At 41.2% G+C, this 22,327-nt stretch overlaps 1 protein-coding gene across 1 annotated transcript; it reads left to right on the forward strand.

Moving 5' to 3' along the window:
• The first annotated feature begins 8,053 nt into the window (after window positions 1-8,053).
• On the forward strand, window positions 8,054-21,075 carry LOC141777757 (sodium- and chloride-dependent betaine transporter-like). Its single transcript, XM_074652304.1, has 14 exons — window positions 8,054-8,691; window positions 11,567-11,701; window positions 11,894-12,031; window positions 13,623-13,710; window positions 14,166-14,298; window positions 17,557-17,691; window positions 18,179-18,282; window positions 18,461-18,585; window positions 18,675-18,787; window positions 18,880-19,017; window positions 19,111-19,213; window positions 19,536-19,636; window positions 20,399-20,569; window positions 20,954-21,075. The coding sequence occupies exons 1-14, from the start codon at window positions 8,511-8,513 to the stop codon at window positions 21,059-21,061; spliced, it is 1,773 nt and encodes a 590-aa protein (XP_074508405.1). The 5' UTR covers window positions 8,054-8,510; the 3' UTR covers window positions 21,062-21,075.
• The last annotated feature ends 1,252 nt before the right edge of the window (window positions 21,076-22,327 follow it).

A 22,327-nucleotide genomic window follows, 5' to 3' on the forward strand; every position in this document is an offset into this window, starting at 1 on the left:
GATGTGGATCACAATGACGTCACCTCGGCGCTCCCATCCCCACTGGCTTTCTGTTGTTTGTATAAAAAAAATCCTGTTTCCATGTGGAATTGTATTCTCCATTACGTTTGTCTCGTTTGATGAGTCTGAGCTTTATTTTAAGGTGTAATTATAATGCAGCCATTCTCCCTGTAAAACTATCTGTATTCCATTAGCATGTCCTTCCAGTCTAGGCCTATATATATATATATATATATATATATATAGGCTATAAGCACAACTTTTCATCACACATGTATCTTATTGGAATAATAGAGACATTTTGTTTATGAACAAATCACTTTTATTTGAGAGATGGGTTCAGAATCAGATTCTGCTGGTGAATCAATTTCTCAGTGGGGAGGGGATATTGTTCATTTACAGATAATTCTTATCTACATACAATGTAATATAAAAGTTAGCCCTGCACCTGGATACGTATGGAGAACAAATTGTTCCCCAAAATAATAATACAGCCAAAGGTGCCCTATTTCAAAGAGATGTTATGGTAAATGGACTTGCATTTATATAGTGCTTTTCTAGTCTTTCAACCACTCAAAGCGCTTTATGCTACATGTCAACATTCACCCATTCACACCCATTCACACACTGATGGCAGAGCCTGCCCATCAGGATCTAATGTAAATACTCATTCACACACCGATGGCTCAGCCTTCAGGAGACATTTGGGGTTAAGGACACTTCGACATGTGACTGCAGGAGCCGGGGATAGAACCATCAACCTTCCAATAGGTGGACGACCTGCTCTACCTCTGAGCCACAGCCACCATATTGTAGATTTGGTTTGTAAATGATTGAATGAATGGTTTGTACACCTATTGTTGGCATTTCATAGTAATGTTGGCAAAATGTTTTATTCATAATTGTAAATTTAACAATAAAACACTTTTTTCCTGAAGGATGTTGAGCAATATGTGAAACCACTTTCTAATATGACTAACAAAAAAGCTAGATCAAGACACTTACATGTCACATCTGTATGTTTTATGATATTTTTGTCTAGTGTCATATACCCCTGGCTCTTTTGTTATTATTTTATTTGTACAATATCCCCTTCATAAATCTGTATTATGTTCTTTTATTTAATTAAAAAAACATTCTGTTATTGAATTTAAATACTGAGTAATCGGTGGTGGGAAATAACAAAGTATATTTACTCAAATACTATTACTTAAATCCAATTTTGAGGCACCTTGTACCTCACTTGAGTGTTTCCATTTCATGCTTCTCCACTAAATTTGAGAGGCAAATATTGTATGTTTTACAGCACTACATTTATTTTACAGCTTTAGTTACTGGTTACTTTGAAGATTCAGATAATCAAATGAATGATAATTATTGAATTATTATAGATTAAGCTGTAAAATTAGCCCCACCTTTACCAGCTTCAACATTAAAGGAGTGTGTACATTAATGTATTTAAATATATGGCTCATGATTCCACATAATGACTACTTTTACTTTTGATATTTTATATTTTGATGCTAACAGTTTTTTTAATTTTAATTTTAATTTTTATTCAAATGAAATGTTGAAGTCATTACTTGTAAAAGAGTATTTCTACACTGTGGTATTGCTACTGAATATCTGAGTAATTCCACTACTGTCAATAACCAGTGAAAATCAATAAAAACACCTATCAACCTCTAAAAACAACAAGAAATATTCAAATGAAACACAATGATATACATTCATCGTTTACTTAGACATTTACTTGTTTATTTCTGAGCAGGAGAGTGGTGGAAAGTACATTTACTTAAGTACTGTAGTCCACTTACTTGTAATTAGTATTATTTGTACTTTTTACTTCACTGCATTTATCTGACACCTATAATCTTTACTTTGCAGATAAATATTGTACATCCAAACATGTTATCAGTTGATGAAGATATAATCCATTGTTATAGATGAGACAAAACAACAATATACAAAGTAGTTAAAATGTCCATCCATCCATCTTGGATGCTGCTGATGTGTTAAAGCATCAGAAACAACTCAATTATATAACTTGGGCAGGTAAAAAGATTAAAGACAGTGCTTTTACCCATAATGGAGTATTTCTGCACTGTGGTATTGCTACTTTTACCTAAGTAAAGGATCTGAATGCTCCTTCAACCACTGCATATAATCAGTATTGGAGGAAGTATTTGGATAATTTATTTAATTAAAAGTAGCAATGTCACAATGTTAAAATACCCCTGCATTGAAAATGTAATTTATGTAAAAGTATAAAAGTCTTACCAGAAAAAAATACAACAAAATAAAAAGTAAAAGTTCTCTTTAGACTATTTGAATGCCCCCCACCAGTGCTAAATTATTATATAATATATATTGAATTAATATTGTTGTTGCATGAATGTGAATAAAGCATTTTTTATAATATAGCTGCTCAAGTTGGAGCAAATCAATAAAGTCAGTATTTCCCCTTGAAATGCAGTTGACTACTGGTAAAAGTCTAACAAAATGATCATATGCAGTACTTTAAGCAACAGTGTTAGGAGAGGGTGATGTGGATAAAATCCTTTGTAACAGTATATCTTAATTTTACATTTCAATATCAATATATATATATTGTTATGTAGTAAATTCCCTGTCAGATTAATTGAGAAAATGTTGGATGGATGAATAAAAAAAAAAAAACATGATGATTTGCCAGTCCATCAATACATGAAGCATGGTGTGCATTAGCTACACAGTCTAACCCATAAAGCTAACTTCTACTCAAGAGCCCAGGGTTTTCCAGAATACCAAATAAGTTACGCTGAATTACATGAAAATGTGTGTGAAATGAAACAAGATCCTCCATTTGAAATGCAGCCATAAAAAACTGCTTCTTAGATTTGAATGTTTCACTGAATATAAGTGTGATAAAGCTTGAGTGAAACACTGACACCGATGTCACACAGAGTGGAAGACATGTTTTATGTAAGCTGCTTTAAGGAAAATGTATGATGAACACTGGTGCTATTGTTATACCCAAAAGAGGATATTACTGAAGCCTGTGACTCAGCTGTCTTTAAGAGAGGGAGCCGCAGCTGTGAGACCTCCTAAATAAAAATGCATCATGTCTGACCTCATTCAACAGATGCCATAACGGAGCAAAAGCCACGGCAAACCATGAGTGGCTGAACACATTTTCTGGCCACTCCCCGAAACAGTGAGGGATATCCTTTTTCATGTTGGAGTGCTGAGCTAATCCAAATACCAGTTCTACGGGCCTCGTACTGGGAGGAAAAGGGTGTGGTGCTTCTGTGTGAGCTAACAGGGTAGTCTGGTTGTCCTTGAGCAACAAGTCCCCAGAGACCACATTGTCTGCTGTTCATCATGTATGGGACTGGTAGAATAAATGGGAGTGTTATTCAGTAATATGAGCTGGTTTTGTACTCTTCATACCTTCACACATTCTGACACACAAAAAGAAGGAAGCAGGCTGAGGTGTTAATTTATAATACTGAGTTACATATTTATAGGCGACCCTCCACCCAACCCTAACTGTGTACCAAAGGGCTCAGCGTACAATTAAGCCTATTAGTTGACAGCTGTCTGTGTCTTGCTTATTATAGTCTTATAGTGTGTAGATTTACTTTACACAATGCTCTTTACATTTTAGGAAAAAAAACAAAAACATTTCAATATGTAAAATATACATGCTCAGAAATGTGTGACATGCAGCTCAAAGGATATAAGCATTTATAATGAGATTTTAGTTCACAGAATAAACCACCATAAACAACTCTGCTATTCAAATGTATGGTTAGAAAATAAAAAAATAAAAAAAAATAAAAAAATGAACCTACCATCACAGCCAATATGATGCTAAAATCACCTCCTCATTCACTTTATGTAAATGGTAAAAGTGTGGCTAAAAACTGAAAATATGTCCAACTAGAAATTCACCACATTTAATGATTATTTTATCAGCTGAAAGAGGAGGGTAATCCCACATCAAAAAGTCTAAACATATTAATGTTTTTTTTTAAATAATTTAAATATCTGAACACATAGATTAGTATATAGTTTGTATATGTTGTTTACTATATGTAACTAGTCTCTGCAGGTGTCCTGAAGTTGCTGCTGCAGCAGCTCCCTCTTCTTCCAGGCTACTGAAGAGTAGCAAGACAAAGGATGGACAAACACTGATCCAGGAAAGAAAAAGTTGAGGGAGTGGTTAAGTGTTAAGTTTACTCTGTTTAGCAATGTTGCCTTCGCTGTTGTATTTCTGAAGTAAAATGGACACTCCATCTGTTTCCATCTTGCAGGTTATCTACAGTACTAGTTGCAAAAGATTATTAAATGTACAGTAATGCAAAAAGTCATCTTACTGTACATTTTTACAGTAATGTAAAATTACAGGTTTCATCCTAATTATATACATTTTCTGTATCTTTAAATTAAACCCTTTGAGCTGAGAGATGAGCTTGATCACATATATAAAAGAAAAGATCATATATTCAACCATGTTTTTCTTTTGGTTTCCCATCTTTCTCCAAAAGTTGTTTGAATAGTAAGATAGGAATATGTCTCTTATGTTTAGTGTTGCATTTAGACAGATCAAGGTCAAGGTCAAGGAAAACTTTATTATCCCCTAGGGGCAATTTGTTGTACAGTCAGCAGTACCACACAGCCAACACACAACAATAAATGCAATAAATAGCCTATTAAAAGTAATAAATACAAAAGCTTGCAACATAAAACATTACAGGGCATTGTTTAGTAAACCAATGGCAATCGGAACAAAAGAATTTCTGAGCCTATTGGTCCTACATTTAGGCAAACTGTATCTGCGGCCTGACGGGAGCAACCTGTACTCAATGGAAGGGGATGGCTAGGATCGGCTAGGGTCAGATAGGACTGACTGAGCCTTCTTCAAGGTCCTGCTTTGGAACAGAGGAGTCAAGTCATTCAGGGTGGTGCCTGCAATTTTGCTGCACATTTTGACTATGGCCTGCAACCTGTTCCTGTTTTTGAGCGAAAGCAACTCATACCAGCTGATAAAAGAGAAGGTCAAGACAGATTGGATAAAACAAGAGTAAAACATTTTCATAAAAGTGTTGTCCACCTTCAAACTACAAATTTTACGTTAAAAATACATCCGCTGATGAGCTTCACACGCTGATGAGGATGCTCTCCAGATGTATGAACTGTAAATGGAGTTACAGCCAAGTGCAGGACCAGACCTGAATTTGCAAGTGTCTGGCCACAGTCCAGCTCAAGATAGAAAGCTGGATTGTACATGAGGTCCATTTGCACGATATAAAAATATTGGAATTATAAATGTTACAAAACAATCCAAAAACCAGTTGAAGTAATGAACACTTAAATTAGGAGTATTTATCCTCATGTTAATGCTTGACTTGGGGCAGTATTTATGGAAAAGAAAAACGTAATAAATGAACACTGAAAAGGACATCTACTGCGCAGTTATATGAAAACAGCCAAATGACATAATGAATATAACAATAGTCCAATTACATAATAAAATGTGATAGAATATGAATGTTTCTTTGCTCACCAAAAATCCAACTCAAGGCCAGACATTCAAATAAATCCTAAAATCCTGACAGCCGAAACACATAAACTAGAACATGTAAATCTGTCCCTAAAGACAAGTTTTGAATAGCAAAGTTAATTCTGAATAACATTTTGTGACAGTAGTAGACAGTAGTTTCAAAGTACTTTCAGATGTATGAACGGGTGATGAGAATAAAGTTCTCATGACAGCTTCGGAAACAGGCTGCATTACTTAACAAGTATGCAAACTATAACAAGTTTATGATGTGCCGGCACTGGTTATCAATCAATAGGAATTTGAACAAAATATCACACATGTATGTCAACACAGGAAAATAAGTATCAGGAAAAGCAGACAGTCCAGACGTGGTAAAGGTATCATAGCTGATGACGTTCAGAGTTAATGCTCGACCTTGGGAACAGCATGTTGCAACACATTCTCACTCCCAACTCGTCAAATACCGCCACTTGGTCAGTGCCCCTCGGCATCGGAGACCGACACACGGGGTACCCCTCTTGCGTTACTTTTGGACGGACCAGGGACGGCGTGTCACAATACGCTCGTTAAATGCAGTGTCCTTTCAAAATAAACTTCCATTTTCACGGGAAGTTAGGTTTTAGCATCACAAACACTAAGGTAGGGTTAGGAAACGGTTGTGGCTGATGTTAACTTCACTGACTAACGACTCACGTGACTGACGATACCGATGAGTCACACGATTAAAGCATGACATGACAAAATAATTCAACTTTACTTTTAGTTTCACACGGGACACGAACACCAGTCTCCTGGTTGAAAGCAAGCCCCCAGGAAGAGCGCCAGTCATGGATCCCATTTTCGTAGTGGCCAAACGGCGGTACTACACTTCCATGTCCGTCACATGATAACATTGGGCCCAAAAATACTTTTTCCCATAGACTTACATTGGGAAAGAGACGTCTGTAACTCAGCGGATAATGTTTTTTGAGGTCAATCAACTTCTAGTATGAACACTTGAATAGCCTGTATTTAAAGGGACTGTTTGTAAGAATCAGAATTGCTTGTTAACAGCGACATCTGTAGCTGTTAAGTCAACAAAAGTCAGCGTCCTGTTGCTTGCGCTCGCGCTTGTGCTCGCTCTACATAGATATGAACTGCTTCAGCCTCCCGACCGCGGCCGGAGGGAACAGGGGAGACACCGGAGTTTTGGTCGGAGACGATAGCGTTTCTCTTCACAAGACACGAGAAACCTCTGTTGGTCTGGAGGAGCTGCAGCAGTTATTTCTGCACAAACGTCCACTGTACATTCACTAGATATTCTCAGAGCTAAACTAACTCTTCTGCAGTGTGGAGTGTACATGCATGCACGTGAGAGTGGAGCGAAATAGTGAGAATGAGCGTGGTGTGTGAGTGAAGGCAAGCAGAGGAGCAGAGTACAGCAGAGACTCCGGTCCCGGAGACCAGAGCTACGGTCTCCCCCGCGTCCTCCGACCGTGGCCAACACTGTTTAACAGACGGGCTTCACTAGACAACTTTGAGGTTTTGGTGCTTCTGTGTAGTTTGTGTTGGAGTCTGAGTCTGAACAGCGTAGCCACACGCGAGCGCGCATGGGACACCGACCCACAATGATTTATACGTGTAAGAAGTTACAAACAGTCCCTTTAAGTCATCAGGTCCTAAAAGTTGTAAAATGCACTAATAGCTGAATCCAGAATTATTTCCCTTCCCCCGTTCATGTGAATGAGACCCAGACCGTGAAGACAGCGCAAGCCGTGACAAAAGCGTGACGTTGGGACCCTGTGATCGAGCCATGTGACCGAGCGGACGCTCCTGCGCATGTTCAATGGGCCCAACGGATGCGGAAGATCGCCGGAAGATCCGAGTACTTTTCCAGGCGGAAGTCCAGCCATTTTGCCTTCATGTGCCACTGACCAACTTTCATAGGAATGAACGGGGCCCCGCCTCCAACGCTATATCCAGTTCTCTTAATACATCCATGGTTGAAAGTCTTGTTTGTTTGACCCCACTACCATCACCCCCCGCCCACCCTGAAAGGATATTAATACTACGTTGCGTGTTCTGACTAACGTTGGAATAACGCCACAGGTGGGTTTACATTGAAGTTAGTTGAAAGCTCGGTTCATCACATACTGTTGCTAAAGGGCGCCTCCGTGCGTCGGTTTCTGATGCCGAGGTTCACTTACCAGAAAGGCGAGATTTGATGAGTTGGAAGTGAGCACCGGTTGCATTGGCAAAATAATCCCACCTCATGGTCCGTGTAGTAGCTGTTCAGGAGCTTTCAATCGTATCACATGATCTTCATCAGCAGACGGAGTTTGCCCAGTTCTCATAGAATTGAAGATGTTCAAATTTACATTGTTTTGTAGCGTGAAGAGCACTTTAACGACTTCTCTTCCATGTTGGTTTAAAAGTAGAGGTTTAAATTTCACTCTTGACCTTTGCAAAAAATACATAAAGTATCTTTAGAGCAGAAGCCATCACAACACAACATCTGCAACATTCTGGCATCACAGCACACTGGAATCCTTATATACTGTATATCATATATATTTTTATATTCTGATTGTTGGAGAAAATGGTGTCAGCCTGGGAAAAGTTTGGAGATATTCCTACATTTGAGACAGGAATGGTGGAGGTGAATTATACAAATTCATGAAGGAATAACATTTGCTCTTGCAAAATAAACAGGAAGCACCCTCGGGGCTGGTTTTGTATTTAAAGAAAATTGATTGGTTGAGATCAGGAAATAGTCAAATTAGGAAAAGAACTGATGAGTCATGACTGAATAACATTTGCTCTTGCAAAATAAACAGGAAGCACCCTCGGAGCTGGTTTTGTACTTTAAGGAACATTGATTGGTTGAGATCAGGATATAGGCTAATTAGGAAAAGACACATAAAATCAGCAAAGATCTTGTAATCATAAACAAAGGATTTAGAAATCATATGAGAAACACACCATGGAAATCTCCCCTGATCTTCAGATGAACAAAGCCAGAAGGAAAAGAGAAAATCAGAGAAGAGCTGGAGACAGAGGACAGTGGGCCAGTAAAAGAGAATATATTCTGGTTGTTGCAGGAAATGTGGTCGGCCTGGGCAACGTGTGGAGATTTCCTTATCTCTGCTACAAGAATGGTGGAGGTGACTCATACAAATTCTGAACTAATGAGCTGATTGAATGAACTTGTTGTTTCTATGGGTATACATGCATATATAAAAGAACAACCCCAGGTTTCTATTCAGCACTGTAGCCAGGCTGACAGAAAGTCACAGCTCTATTGAGCCATGTATTCCTACAACCCTCAGTAGTAGTGACTTCATGAGTTTCTTTAATGATGAAATCATAACTATTAGAGACAAAATTAATCACCTCCTACCGTCAACTGGTACCAATTTATCCTCAAACTTAGGAACCTTAGAAACAGCTGTACAACCTGATATATATTTAGACTGCTTTTCTCCTATCGATCTCCACAAATTAACCTCACTGATCTCCTCATCTAAATCATCTACCTGTCTCCTAGACCCCATCCCAACTAAACTGCTTAAAGAAGTTTTACCTCTAGTTAGCACCTCTTTACTGGATATGATCAATGTGTCTTTACTAACAGGCTATGTACCACAGTCCTTTAAAGTAGCTGTAATTAAACCTCTTCTTAAAAAACCCACTCTTGATCCAGAGGTCCTAGCCAACTATAGACCTATATCTAACCTTCCCTTTACCTCCAAAATACTCGAGAAAGTAGTTGCCAGTCAGCTGTGTGACTTTCTACAGAACAATCATTTATTCGAAGATTATCAGTCAGGATTTAGAGTGCACCATAGCACAGAGACAGCACTAGTGAAAATTACAAATGACCTTCTAATGGCATCGGACAAAGGACTTGTCTCTGTACTTGTCTTGCTAGATCTCAGTGCTGCTTTCGACACCATTGACCATGACATCCTATTACAAAGACTGGAACATTTAATTGGCATTAAAGGAACTGCACTAAGTTGGTTTAAGTCCTATTTATCAGATCGATCTCAGTTTGTACATGTCAACGATGAGTCCTCCATGTACGCCAAAGTTAGTCACGGAGTTCCACAGGGTTCTGTACTTGGACCAATTCTATTTACCTTATATATGCTTCCCTTAGGCAATGTTATTAGAAAACACTCCATAAACTTTCATTGTTATGCAGATGATACTCAATTATATCTATCAATCAAGCCAGACGAAACAAACCAGTTAACTAAACTTCAAGCATGCCTTAAGGACATAAAAACCTGGATGACCTGCAATTTCCTGATGTTAAACTCAGACAAAACTGAAGTTATTGTACTAGGCCCTGAGCACCTCCGAAACAAATTATCTAATGATATAGTTACTTTAGATGGCATTGCCCTGGCCTCCAGCACCACCGTAAGGAATCTGGGAGTTGTCTTCGACCAGGATATGTCCTTTAACTCTCACATAAAACAAACCTCACGGACTGCATTCTTTCATCTACGTAACATTGCGAAGATCAGGCACATCCTGTGTCAAAATGATGCAGAAAAATTAGTCCATGCATTTGTTACCTCTAGACTCGATTACTGCAATTCCTTATTATCAGGCTGCTCCAATAAGTCTCTTAAGACTCTCCAGTTGATCCAGAATGCTGCAGCACGTGTACTGACTAGAACTAGAAAAAGAGATCATATTACGCCTGTATTAGCTTCTCTACACTGGCTGCCTGTAAAATCTAGAATAGATTTTAAAATCGTCCTCCTCACCTACAAAGCGCTAAACGGTCAGGCCCCATCATATCTTAAAGAGCTCATAGTACCCTACTACCCCACTAGAGCACTGCGCTCACAGAATGCAGGGTTACTTGAGGTTCCTAGAGTCTCCAAACGTAGAATGGGAGCCAGAGCCTTCAGCTATCAAGCTCCTCTTCTCTGGAACCAGCTCCCAGTTTCAGTCCGGGAGGCAGACACCGTCTCTACATTTAAGAGTAGGCTAAAGACTTTCCTCTTTGATAACGCTTATACTTAAGCTGCTATAGGCATAGACTGCCGGGGGACTTCCTATGACACACTGTCATAAGGAACTTCCTATGACACACTGAGCTCCCCTCTCCTTCTGTATATACTCATGTCCCATGTCCATGTTGTTACTAACTTCATTCCTTCCCGGGAGTCCTTGTGCCTCCTTGTCTCGCAGCTAACCGTGGAGCGGGGTCACACCTGGAGTGAGGTCATACCTGGAGCGGGATCACACCAGGGAGCGAGGTTATACCAGGAGCATGGGTACACTTGGAGCAGGGTTTCACCTGGATCTTGGTGGTCTCCGGTATTGTGGCTGCATCTGCTGCCGCGTCGGTGCCTGCTTGACACCAACTGCTACCATCCCTAATTAACTACGTCTGTACGAGGGACTACCAATGCTAACGAGGGATTTCCAACACCTAATGACAATGTGGCAGCCTGGAGAATAACACTTCTCAATCACTGCCAAAGACATCAAGAGCTCCCAGCAAGCATGCTGATGCTGCAGGAACCAACGCACGGGCATCGATCGCAGGGACGTCCCACACCAATACACATGGACGTACTGAGGAGAGATGCTGGACAGTGCTGGCTTTCCGATAGTTGTATTATCACTCTTTCCATCCACCACTATTGGTTTTGTGTTATCAGCCCTACTTGTATTAGTTATTACAGCTGCTAGACTGCTATTGTGGCTGCTTCTATATCTCTCTCTCTCTATCTCTCTCTCTCTCTCACTCTATCTATCTATCCCCCCAGCCGGTCTCGGCAGATGGCCGCCCGCCCTGCGCCCGGTTCTGCTCCAGGTTTCTTCCCAGTAATCGGGGAGTTTTTCCTGGCCACAGTGCGCTTGGTGGATCCTGTTGGGTCTCAAAACTATGGTGTACGGTCATAGACCTGCTCTATATATAAAGCGTCTTGAGATAACTTCTGTTGTGATTTGACGCTATACAAAAATAAATTGATTTGATTTGATTTGATATATCTCTATTTACATTCATAGGTGCCTTTCTGGTGCCATATGGTCTGTTAGCTGTGGTGTGTGGGATACCTCTGTTCCTACTGGAGACTTCAGTTGGTCAGTTCACCCAGGAAGGATTCATCACGTCTTGGAGGAAATTGTGTCCACTGGCACAAGGTGAGTTGATTTGAGTTGAAGTAAAATGTGCAGCAAACAGAAGAAAAAAAGTCAAAATCACACTTTATACATAAGGCTATTACACCAAGACAAGAAATGACAATTTTCTCCAAATCATTCAAGCTGGTTTGTAAATGTTTAATGCCTCAACAGGTGCTGTTTCTAAAACTGTGGTTTGTATTTCTACTGTAGGAATTGGATTTGGATCACTGATAATTTCATACAGTTGCTTCATCTACGTTTTAATTGAAGCCTGGGCTCTCTTCTACCTGGTGTTCTCATTCAGATCCCAGCTTCCCTGGGCCACCTGTGAGAACGCCTGGAATACAGGTAAGACTAAGTTTACTTTAAGTTAAAGCTTGGAAAAAAAGTTTGATAGGGTCTTACCTCAATGGTCACAGCATGTGATCTAAAACACAGTAGTCAATTGTGCTGAAGTGTGGTTTTTAGTTGACAAACTTCTTGCTGTTATTCACTAAAATGATAAACCACCAGAGGTCTGTACTACGAAGCAGGATTTTGGCATTAGCGAGGTAATTTCAGGGTTAACTCAGGGTTTTCCGTACTACGAAGCTGGTTTACTTCTTACCGGGGTAGATCTCCATGGTAACTGATGCTCAATAGCTAACCTGCTCCGGAGCAGGTTATGTTCCAGATAAGAGATCAACTAATATAAAAGCACCTCCTACTGATCAATCAGAGCTGAGTGTGGTGATTGTATGATAATATTACACACATATGAAAAAGTTTAAGTCATAATCCAGACTAAAAACAACACAGTTTAAACTGACAGTTGCAGGAAAGACAGCTGGATTTATGTTGTGGGTGTTTACCGCTTTGATTTATATTTTTATATATATTTGTTTTACTTGGTCTTGTGTCCGTATCACACCGCCAGAGGGGGACGCAGCTGAAAGGAGGTTTAAATAATGATAGACGCATCATGTTACACAGGGTAAAAAGATGAGTAATCCATTCATCTGTTACACTCTTAAACACTATTTATATTTAGACGACTATATCTGACTTTTGAGTGTTTCGTTAAATTAATAAGTCTGTTAATTTACGCATTCACACATCCGGAGTTCTTTCTTTTGCCAGCTGTTCTTCCTGCCTTTTGCAGCTTCAACTGTGTTAATTTTAGTCTGGATTATGTGTTTAACTACTTCGTATTTGTCTATTATAGTTTACTCTTTCTTTGTAGAATGTGCCGCTCTGCCTGTCTGTCTGTAGACTTGTCCATGTCTGTGATTGGTCAGATGCTGCAAACACCGACCCGTGCACGCGCTCATAACGAGATTGGAAAACCCTGGGTTGATTTACCGAGTTGATAACCAGCTTCGTAGTAGAGTTTAGCGGGATCTCGTTTGTTAGGGTAAGTGTAGTGAAATTCCGTCTGGATCCCAAAAATAAGCCACAAACGAGCTGTAGGCACAGTAACTTCAGTCTGACGCGAATGACACGAGATGTAATCCAGTTTAAAACGTTTACTGAAAAAAGTTAGATATTACATAGTGTCACACTGTAGAAAATCTATGTGCTCCCGTGCCTAACGCAGCTCTCTGCCTCCCAACTCTAATGCACACTCACTCTCTCACTATATTAAAGGGAGTATAAATCATCAAAATTCAAAATACATGCATTTGTCTCTTTACCTTTTTAAACATTACCTAAGTCAGCTACAATAACTAGAAATTATGAATTTTAACTTATATTCACACATTGTGGCTCTTACAGTAAGTGAAGCCAGATAACGAGAAGATACCCTGGGTATGTTGAACTTGCTTCGTAGTACAGGCCTCAGGTCGCCAGATTGACACATACAGTCTAAACAAACACAAACACCTTCACATCAGCCCTACATTTTAGAGCCTTTGGTTCACTTAACCTCAATGAAATGTTTCTTTGTTCCCAAACTCAGCCAACTGTCTTGGTCTTCAGACTGTCAATTCATCTAATGTGACTGCAAATCAGACCAACACCACCTCTGCTGCAACTGAGTTCTGGGAGTGAGTCTAACTTCTTTATCTTCTAATGAGCCATAATAGGATAATGTACTCATTCTATGTTTTAATGTTACCTTTTAATGCTATTGGCTAAAATTCACAATGTTAAATGTTCTAATGCAAAACACAATGACAGCTTTGACTTCGAAAATTATATTTTTCTCACTGACTGAATTAGAAGTCTCCAGAGTTGGGACAGAGATCAGAGACATTTGTTAAAGAAAACAAAGAATAGCTCAAATAATTGACAATTCATAGTAACATGAATAATATGTTAAAGGCAACAATGAAAGATGTAAAAAAAAAATAATACAAAATAAAACAGCTAATGTTGTTCAATGTAATGTCAAATTATAAGTAGATAAACTCAGTGACAATCTACATATCCTATCATTCCATGTCTCCGTTCAGCACTTTGTGTCACATCATATGTGCCTCTTAAATTCCCCTCTCCTCAGGCGGCGGGTGCTGGGCATGTCTGGAGGCATTGAGGAGCTGGGCAGTGTGAGATGGGAGCTGGCCTTGTGTCTTCTCACCTGCTGGGTGTTCTGCTACTTCAGTATCTGGAAAGGTGTCAGATCTTCTGGAAAGGTTCAATTCAATTAAATTCAATTTATTTTTATATAGCGTCAAATCATAACAGAAGTTATCTCAAGATGCTCTATATATAGAGCAGGTCTTAGACCGTACACCATAGTTTAGAGACCCAACAAGATCCACCAAGCTCGCTGTGGCCAGGAAAAACTCCCTGTTTAGTGCGAAGAAACCTGGAGCAGAACCGGGAGGGGGGAGGGGAGAGAGAGAGAGAGAGAGAGAAGCAACCACAATAATAGCACAGCCGCTGTAATAACTAATACAAGTAGGACTAATAACAAAAACGATGTAAAAGAGTGATAATACAACTATCGGAATTGATATCATTGGGTCGTCCTCAGACGGGCTTTCCAGCGGAGCTTCCAGCTGTCTCAGTCCTCCATACATCTGGCTAGCTCGCCAGCATTGTCCAGCATCTCTCCTCAGTACGTCCATGTATGTTGGTGTGGGACGTCCCTGTGATCGACGCCCGTGCGTTGGTTCCCGCAGCACCAGCATGCTTGCTGGGAGTTCTTGATGTCTTTGGCAGTGACCGAGAAGTCTCATTCTCCAGGCTGCCACTTTGTCACTAAGCATTGGTAGTCCCTCGTACAGACAGAATTAATTAATGGTGGTAGCAGTTGGTGTCAAGCAGGCAGCGGACGCAGGTTCGTGGAAACTGTCACAAGTTGGAGAGCAGAACAAGCAGGGATGACCCAAACACAGACAACAGCAGGCTGACTGGTGCAGTAAAAGATTTAATAGACAAAAGGCTTAAAAAACTGAGAATCCAAAATGCAGGCAGGTAACAGCAAACAGGTAACTGGCAAACAAAAATCCATCCGTAACATTCGGAATGGCAGAACCTTTGCAACTTGTTCAACCCCCTGAGGTCTAGGATTGGGCGAAACCTGCAATCCTTCTTTGGAATTAGAAAATACACTGAATAGAACCCACTAAGCCCTGTATGCCACTCTACAGGCTCTATGGTGTCTTCTCTAAGAGGGATACTAGTTCCTGGCTGAGGGCCAGGGATTTTGCGGGATCTCTGACCACAGACATTCTGACCCCGCAGAAAGTGGGTGGCCGGCATCGGAACCGTAGTGTATATCCCTTGGACAGTGTGGATACCACCCAAGGGTCTGTGGTCTCCCTCTCCCAGTAGCTGAAGTGCTTCTGCGAGAAATGGCCCCTCAGGCCTCAGGTCTGCCCCCCCCCCTACAACGTTTGGTGGGGCGACCACTGGGGGCTGGTCCTCTTGGCATCTGTAAAGCTGGCCGGGAAGGAGCATGCCGACACTGATCATAGTGCTCAGAATAGCGAGAGGCTCTAGCTTGTCCACCTGGGCAAGCAGGTGGACAAGAATGGTTGGGACCAGGTGGCAAAAGATCCCTCCGCCACAGGTCAGCAAACTGCTTGTTCTATCTGCTTGTGCACTACGCTCTAATGTCTGTCGAGCAGCCGGCCCAAACATTTGACCTGGAACCACTGGAAGGGAACGGACGGTGCGACGACACCCCTCCGCCAGAGGGGACTAGCTAGACCTGGCGGCGTGCCAGCGTCACGGTTGACATCAACCTTCCAAGCTCCCAAGACATGAAAGCAAAATCCTGAAGGGATGCATCACTGAGAGTCTGAGCAGAGGGGTCCACACCAGCTTCCTGCAGGCTCTGAGACAGAGCCAGGATAAGATGAGAAAGTGAATTACCAATACGCCCCATCCATGCTGCTCTGTTATCACTCCTAGCAGGGAGATCATCAGTCAGTCGACACTGAGGACGGGGACGGAGGGCATCAAGTCTGACAGCCTCATCTAGGGATACTATTAAAGAGGGAATGGTAGGCTGGACCGGGGCCATACGGTCTAAACCATAGCTACCGGCCTCCTGCATGGCAGCCAAGTTTCTGCAATCACTGGTGTGATGGAAGAACTTAGGGTCAGCCCAGCACCTCTGGAGCTCTGCAATATAGGGCTTAGAAGGAGGGACCACAAAAGGCGGAGGACTGTGGCATCTGCCTAAAAAAGGCAAACTCAACAAAACACAAATGTCTTACAATGCAAGCATGCCGCTGTCCTACATACAAGCTAGGCTGCTACCGCGGTGGAGTGTGCCTCTGAAAACACTCTACACACAAGCTATTATACGGCAGAAGCGCACTCAAGCACTGCCCGATAAACTTAACAACACTCTGAACAAAAGCTACCATGCAGTAGCATAGCTATCATGCAGTAGCTTAACTTAACAAAATGTAAAAGATATACTCACTGTTGCATTCCGCCGAGAGCAGAGAGCCCACAACACAGGAAAGGACCAGGCGAGCCCGGCGAGCTGCCGTTCTACTCACCTGACTAGCAGTAACTTTAGTTCAGCACGAACAGTGAAATCACCGCTGTCCGTCCAAAGAAAACAGATAATGAAATTTGAAATATTAGCTTGTTGCAGCCTCTGGTGGACGAAAAATCGCAGCACCAATCCTCAGGACCACAACCACAACCAAAACCCAAGACCATGACAGAAACATTTTACATATCTATGCATTTGTGATGCATATAATCATCAATAACCTTTAAAGGGACTATTTGTAAGATTCAGAAATGCTGCTTAACAGCGACAACTGTGGCCTTGAAATCAACGAAAGTCAGCGTCGAGCTTGCTCGCTCTACATAGACATGAACGAGCATCGCTCAAAACAGTGAGGCGACACACGTCAGCTAAAACCACAATATCACTCTATATTTCAGCTGCTTGGCAGTAATGTTGGCAGACCAGACGAAGGTCTCTCCATGAATCACTGCTGATCCTAGTGTTGACTTTTCCTGCTCAGCGCAGGCTTCAGCAGCGGGGCTCCTCAACGAGTTACGTTATCGCCTTCCGACCGCAGCCGGCAGCCGAAGACACCGGCACCCGGTCAGTAACGAGACGATAACGTAACTCGTTGAGGAGCCCCGTCACTTCACAAGACACGGAAAACCTCTGTTGGTCTGGAGGAGCTGCAGCAGTTATTTCTGCACAAACGTCCACTGTACATTCACTAGATATTCTCAGAGCTAAACTAACTCTTCTGCAGTGTGGAGTGAGCGCGCGTTCACGTCTAGAGGTGGAGCGAGACAGCGAAGACGCGCGCGCATTCTGAGTGAAGGAGAGCAGGCAGCGGAGACGAGGCTCCGGCCACAACCGAGCGCACATATGCGAACGCGCATATGTGCCGACCCGCTACATTTATACGCTTAAAAAGTTACAAACAGTCCCTTTAACAATTTTCTTTTCATTTAAGGTGGCGTATTTCACAGCCACGTTCCCCTACGTGATGCTCCTGGTGCTGCTCATCAGAGGCTTGACTCTCCCTGGTGCTTGGGAGGGGATCTACTACTACCTGTATCCAGACCTGAACCGCCTGGCTAACCTTGAGGTGGCCTGTTTATTTGATCCAACTGTAGAATTAAAATCTGTGTAAATGTTTTAAGTTACTTCTTAAGGGTTTATTAATCTATTTAACTGTAATATGTTCCAACCACGTCTAAACGTAAAAATATTTATAACCGTTCTGAATGGCCACACATTCAAAGCAAAAAGCCTGCAGTTCTCCCTTACCCTCCTTCTGGCTGCATCACTCTGAATCTATAAACTTTCTCCAATAGCTTTGTGTCTTTTGTGTGTCTATGTTGTCTCAAAATGGTGAATAATACAAATGGTGGATAATGGCGCACACTTATTAAGGTGTGGGTTTGGTTTGGTTTGGTTCACTGGCTGGGAAATGGCTGGCTGGCTTTTTGGTGACATCCTCCTGATTAGGGCCCCGATTAATCAAGCATCTCTGAATTACTGTTAGGAATCACATTGAACGTTAAACTAGAACACCTATTTCAGTATATAACACACTTTTTCTTACATTACAGGTCTGGATAGAAGCAGGATCTCAACTATTTTTCTCCTACAGCCTGACTGAAGGGAGTCTGCTTGTCCTGGCGAGCTATAATGAGTACAACAACAACTGTTATAAGTATGTACATGTCCGATATCACAAGAACTTTGATATTATACTGTGCTGATTTTAGAAGAAGGTTTTGTCAGATTACAGAATAATTTAAAGACAATATATTACAAGACATTTACTTTGCAAGTGCTCATAGGAATGTCCTCTTTTTGACAAGGGTCTATTGTCTCTCTGTGGCGTCTAGGGACTGCTTCTGGCTCTGTCTGCTGAACAGTGGGACCAGTTTTGTTGCTGGATTTGTCGTCTTCTCTGTACTTGGATTCATGGCTCAGAAACAGGGTGTTACCGTTGACACTGTGGTCGAGTCAGGTAAAGATTCTATATGACATGCTGTTGAAATTTCATATTAAGTCCAGATACAAATGACTTTGTCCTTCTTGTTTATCTCCTGTTCACAGGTCCAGGTTTGGCCTTCATTGCTTACCCTCAGGCAATAGCTATGATGCCTTTGCCACAGCTTTGGTCTGTGTGCTTCTTCCTGATGCTTATTCTGCTGACTGTTGACACACAAGTAAGATGGTTTTGTTGCATTACCTAGTGATTAATTACCAATGCATTGCAGGCACAAAACTGAATTGTTTGCTAATTGTATTTCATCCCCAGTTTGTGACGGTCGAAAGTTTTATCACTTCAATAAGCGACTTGTTTCCGAAGCTGTTTCGCAAACCAGGAAGACATGAGATGGTTGCCCTTTTCGTCTGTTTATCCTACTTCCTCATAAGTCTGACGTTGGTCACTGAGGTGAATGAAATATTTCCATGAGGGTACTTTCAAACATCTATTGTCACAAAATGTTTTTAAAACTATTTCTCATATCGTCTCTTCCTGCTGCAGGGAGGGATTTACGTATTCCAGCTGATTGATTATTATGGGGCTACGAGAGCTTGTAACTATTTCATGGCTTTATCGGAGTGTCTGGCTCTGGCCTGGGGTTTTGGTATGCAAACAAATACATTGAATCCCTTTTTCATGATATATATCCTTGCTTCAAATGTCTTTTTCAACAATCAGTTATGACGTTATGTCTTTTTAAACTGCCCCTAGTCAAAACACAGGATGAATAAAATGCTTGAGGGGTTTCTATGATTTCATTATATAGCTTTGGTCAGACTGGTTGCATCACCTGAATGTAACCAGATTCTTTATCCTTCTGCCTTGGTCACACTCTTATTTTAGCTACAATACTCTGCAATGCTAATAAAAACAACGTTATATAACTTTGGAACTGGTGTAATGCACAGTCTGTGAATTTCTATCAGGTGCTGATCGTGTAATTAACATCATTGAGGACATGACAGGACAGAGACCATCTGCTTTCTTCAAACTGTGCTGGAAATACATCATTCCTCTGCTGTCACTGGTGAGTCAGAAACGTTTTAACAGAAACAAAATAACAAGACTAGTGTAGACGAGTCTACGGCCCTGCTAGCTGGTCTGATAGACTGTACATGGGCTCAGCTGTTCTGGGAGCGTTGTTAAAGCATCATAGTTTAGTTTGTCAGTTAACACTAAAGACAAATTACAGCTGAGGATGATAAGGATGCCCTTTATTTTTGCAGGATAAATTAAAAATTTGACCTGATGATGGCGCTAGAGGAAAGGTTAAAATGTATCCTGAGGAGAACATGACTGTCTGAACCAAATTTCATGACAATCCATTTAATAGTTATGGAGACATAACCAAAAAATGTCAACCCGAACGTGGCACTAGAGGAAAAGTTGGGCGATGACCGGAATCGGTAGGATTCATTATCATGTTAATCCATCTCATCATTTGTTGAGATATTTCAGTCTGAACCAAAGTGGACTGACTGACATTGTCATGCTGCTAGCATGGCTGAAAGTCAGAGCTCACATTGACATACATATCAATCTGTAGAACCTAAAACTTCTTTTGCTGTGGCAAACTGTTTACTACCAACAATCTGTGTTCACAGTCCAGCAGGAGTAAACTAGTCTTGCTTTTCTTCAGTTTTCCTCTTTTTTTCCAGTAATAATGCAAGATGTATTTGTGCAGAATAACTGAGGATATTTGAAAGGGTCTCTGTACTAATACATTTTTAAATTAAACTTTTTACGCTGTTTTTTCCCCCCACAAAAATTACTCTCCTCACCTTCACAGATTTCCCTTATCCTGTACCTGGTTGATTACAAACACATCAGGATTAATGACTGGTACATTTACCCTGACTGGGCGTTCGCACTAGGATGGATCATGACACTCTCCTCTGTTCTCATGGTGCCACTGTGGGCAGCTGGACAGATGTGTTCAACAGCAGGAACCATCAGACAGGTCAGTGTTCATAGAAGACGTTTCTGCAACTCTGGATGCGTCAAAAAAGGCTCAATGTTTTTGATTTGATTAATGATTTAATCTTATATTCTATGGCCACCCATCAATGGGTGCTCTGCAATATCACTCACCACCACAGTTTCACTTTTTCAAATAGTGTGATAAGAAGAATAGTGTAGCTTTTACACTGTGTTGGATGAGATTGAAGCCCATGCAGTCATATTGGGTAGTTGGGTATGGTGGACTGTATGATACATCATCCAAATCATTCGGTGTGGACTGAGGAGGATGGCTGTCCTACGCTTTTAGCTCCATATATATATGTCCATACAGTTATTAAAGTAGTGTGTAAACTTACTCATTTTGTTTGTTCCTGTGTTCCAGCGTTTGTCTGTCCTTTGTCGTCCTGTTGAAGATCCAGCCTGGCAGAGGAGAGAAATGGGAGAGGAGGGAACCAATGTTAAACTGAGGACGTCTGCAGTGACAACTTAGTGTGACCTGTAAAGTCACAATAACTGGACGGTTCAATTTATCGTTCGGTCATTTATCAAATAGCTCGACACTTTGGTTTGGGGCATTTCACTGGTCTTTTTGTCAGAAATAGTATAATTCTAACCGTCTAACAGTAGCCAGTCAGTCATCCCAGTTATCATTAAGTCAAGTATTATTAGTATCAGTTTTTCAGTGTCCAGAAAATGTGAAAATTCTGATCTCATGATTTACTTTCATTACCATCACATATCAATCAAATTTCATTGTGTGCATATTGTAAATAAACGTCCATGTATAAATATCAAAGAAGGTGTTTTGACATGTTTGTGTGCGTAAATCTTTTAATGTGAAGAGTCCCTGAAGTTCCCAAGAACCAGAGGAGCAACTTACTGTCTCGAAATATATGTAGTGTATTTCTAACCAGTGTGCACTCCAAGGCTGCACAACACTGTAATACCCATATAATAATGTAGGATTAGAAACACATCGAAAAGGGTGATGCACCAAACAACCCAACACAGAGCACACCAATGTATTCGACTCATCATGAAATTAACGTCTGATTTCCTATGCTAAATATTTGTTTTGCAGTATTTTTACCAGTAATGTTGCTTTTAATCGCTAGTGCATTTCTGAAGTAAAATGGCCCCTCGCACTGTTAGTTACCAAGAATTACAAAATGAAAAACAGTAATGTGATATTTGAACCTTCAAAACTCCAGTGATGTTGACGTATCAGATCAGTCCGATCGGCGCAGCATCCAATCAATAGCTGATATCCAATAAGGGGGCGTGTCGGTCGCTAAAAAACTTCCGTGGAGGATACAAATACATCGTTCATGGCTCCTCCGGCAAGCCTCCTTGATCCTCGCTCCTCGAGATGCATTTTAGGAATTGGGACGTCCTTCAGGATGGAGTGCTGAGATCGCTTTCCGGGTCACAGCCGGAGGATCGAGGAGCGATGAGACGAGGAGGCAAAAAATCGGGAAATGAGATGCAGCTTTTGTGTTTTACAACATATTATTGTCCTACACTACCACCCAATGGTTGTACTGAGTTATACTTCCTGTTAGGAGGTCAACAAGGAAATAAAGGGTTTGTCACCACGTTGAGCAGAGCACTGTGTCCGACGCTTCATTAGAGCTCACAGTAATAACGTAACAGTGGCCACAGACAGCTGCTCTCTCCTCATTTTTCCTGAGCGGTTCTTCTCTACTTCTGTGTTCTGCTAGTGTCCTCGTCACTACTTGTAGCATGAGGCGGTACC

The sequence above is a fragment of the Sebastes fasciatus genome, chromosome 11 (assembly GCF_043250625.1).
Source record: "Sebastes fasciatus isolate fSebFas1 chromosome 11, fSebFas1.pri, whole genome shotgun sequence".
Lineage (NCBI taxonomy): Eukaryota > Metazoa > Chordata > Actinopteri > Perciformes > Sebastidae > Sebastes > Sebastes fasciatus.

Bases quoted from the DNA above. Each gene is read 5' to 3' on its own strand.
- LOC141777757 (XM_074652304.1), top strand. From the start codon at position 8,511: ATGGAAATCTCCCCTGATCTTCAGATGAACAAAGCCAGAAGGAAAAGA. The intron at 14,299-17,556 runs GTTCAATTCAAT...TTTTCATTTAAG, and splicing joins GTGTCAGATCTTCTGGAAAG to GTGGCGTATTTCACAGCCAC. The intron at 18,788-18,879 runs GTAAGATGGTTT...TTTCATCCCCAG, and splicing joins TGCTGACTGTTGACACACAA to TTTGTGACGGTCGAAAGTTT.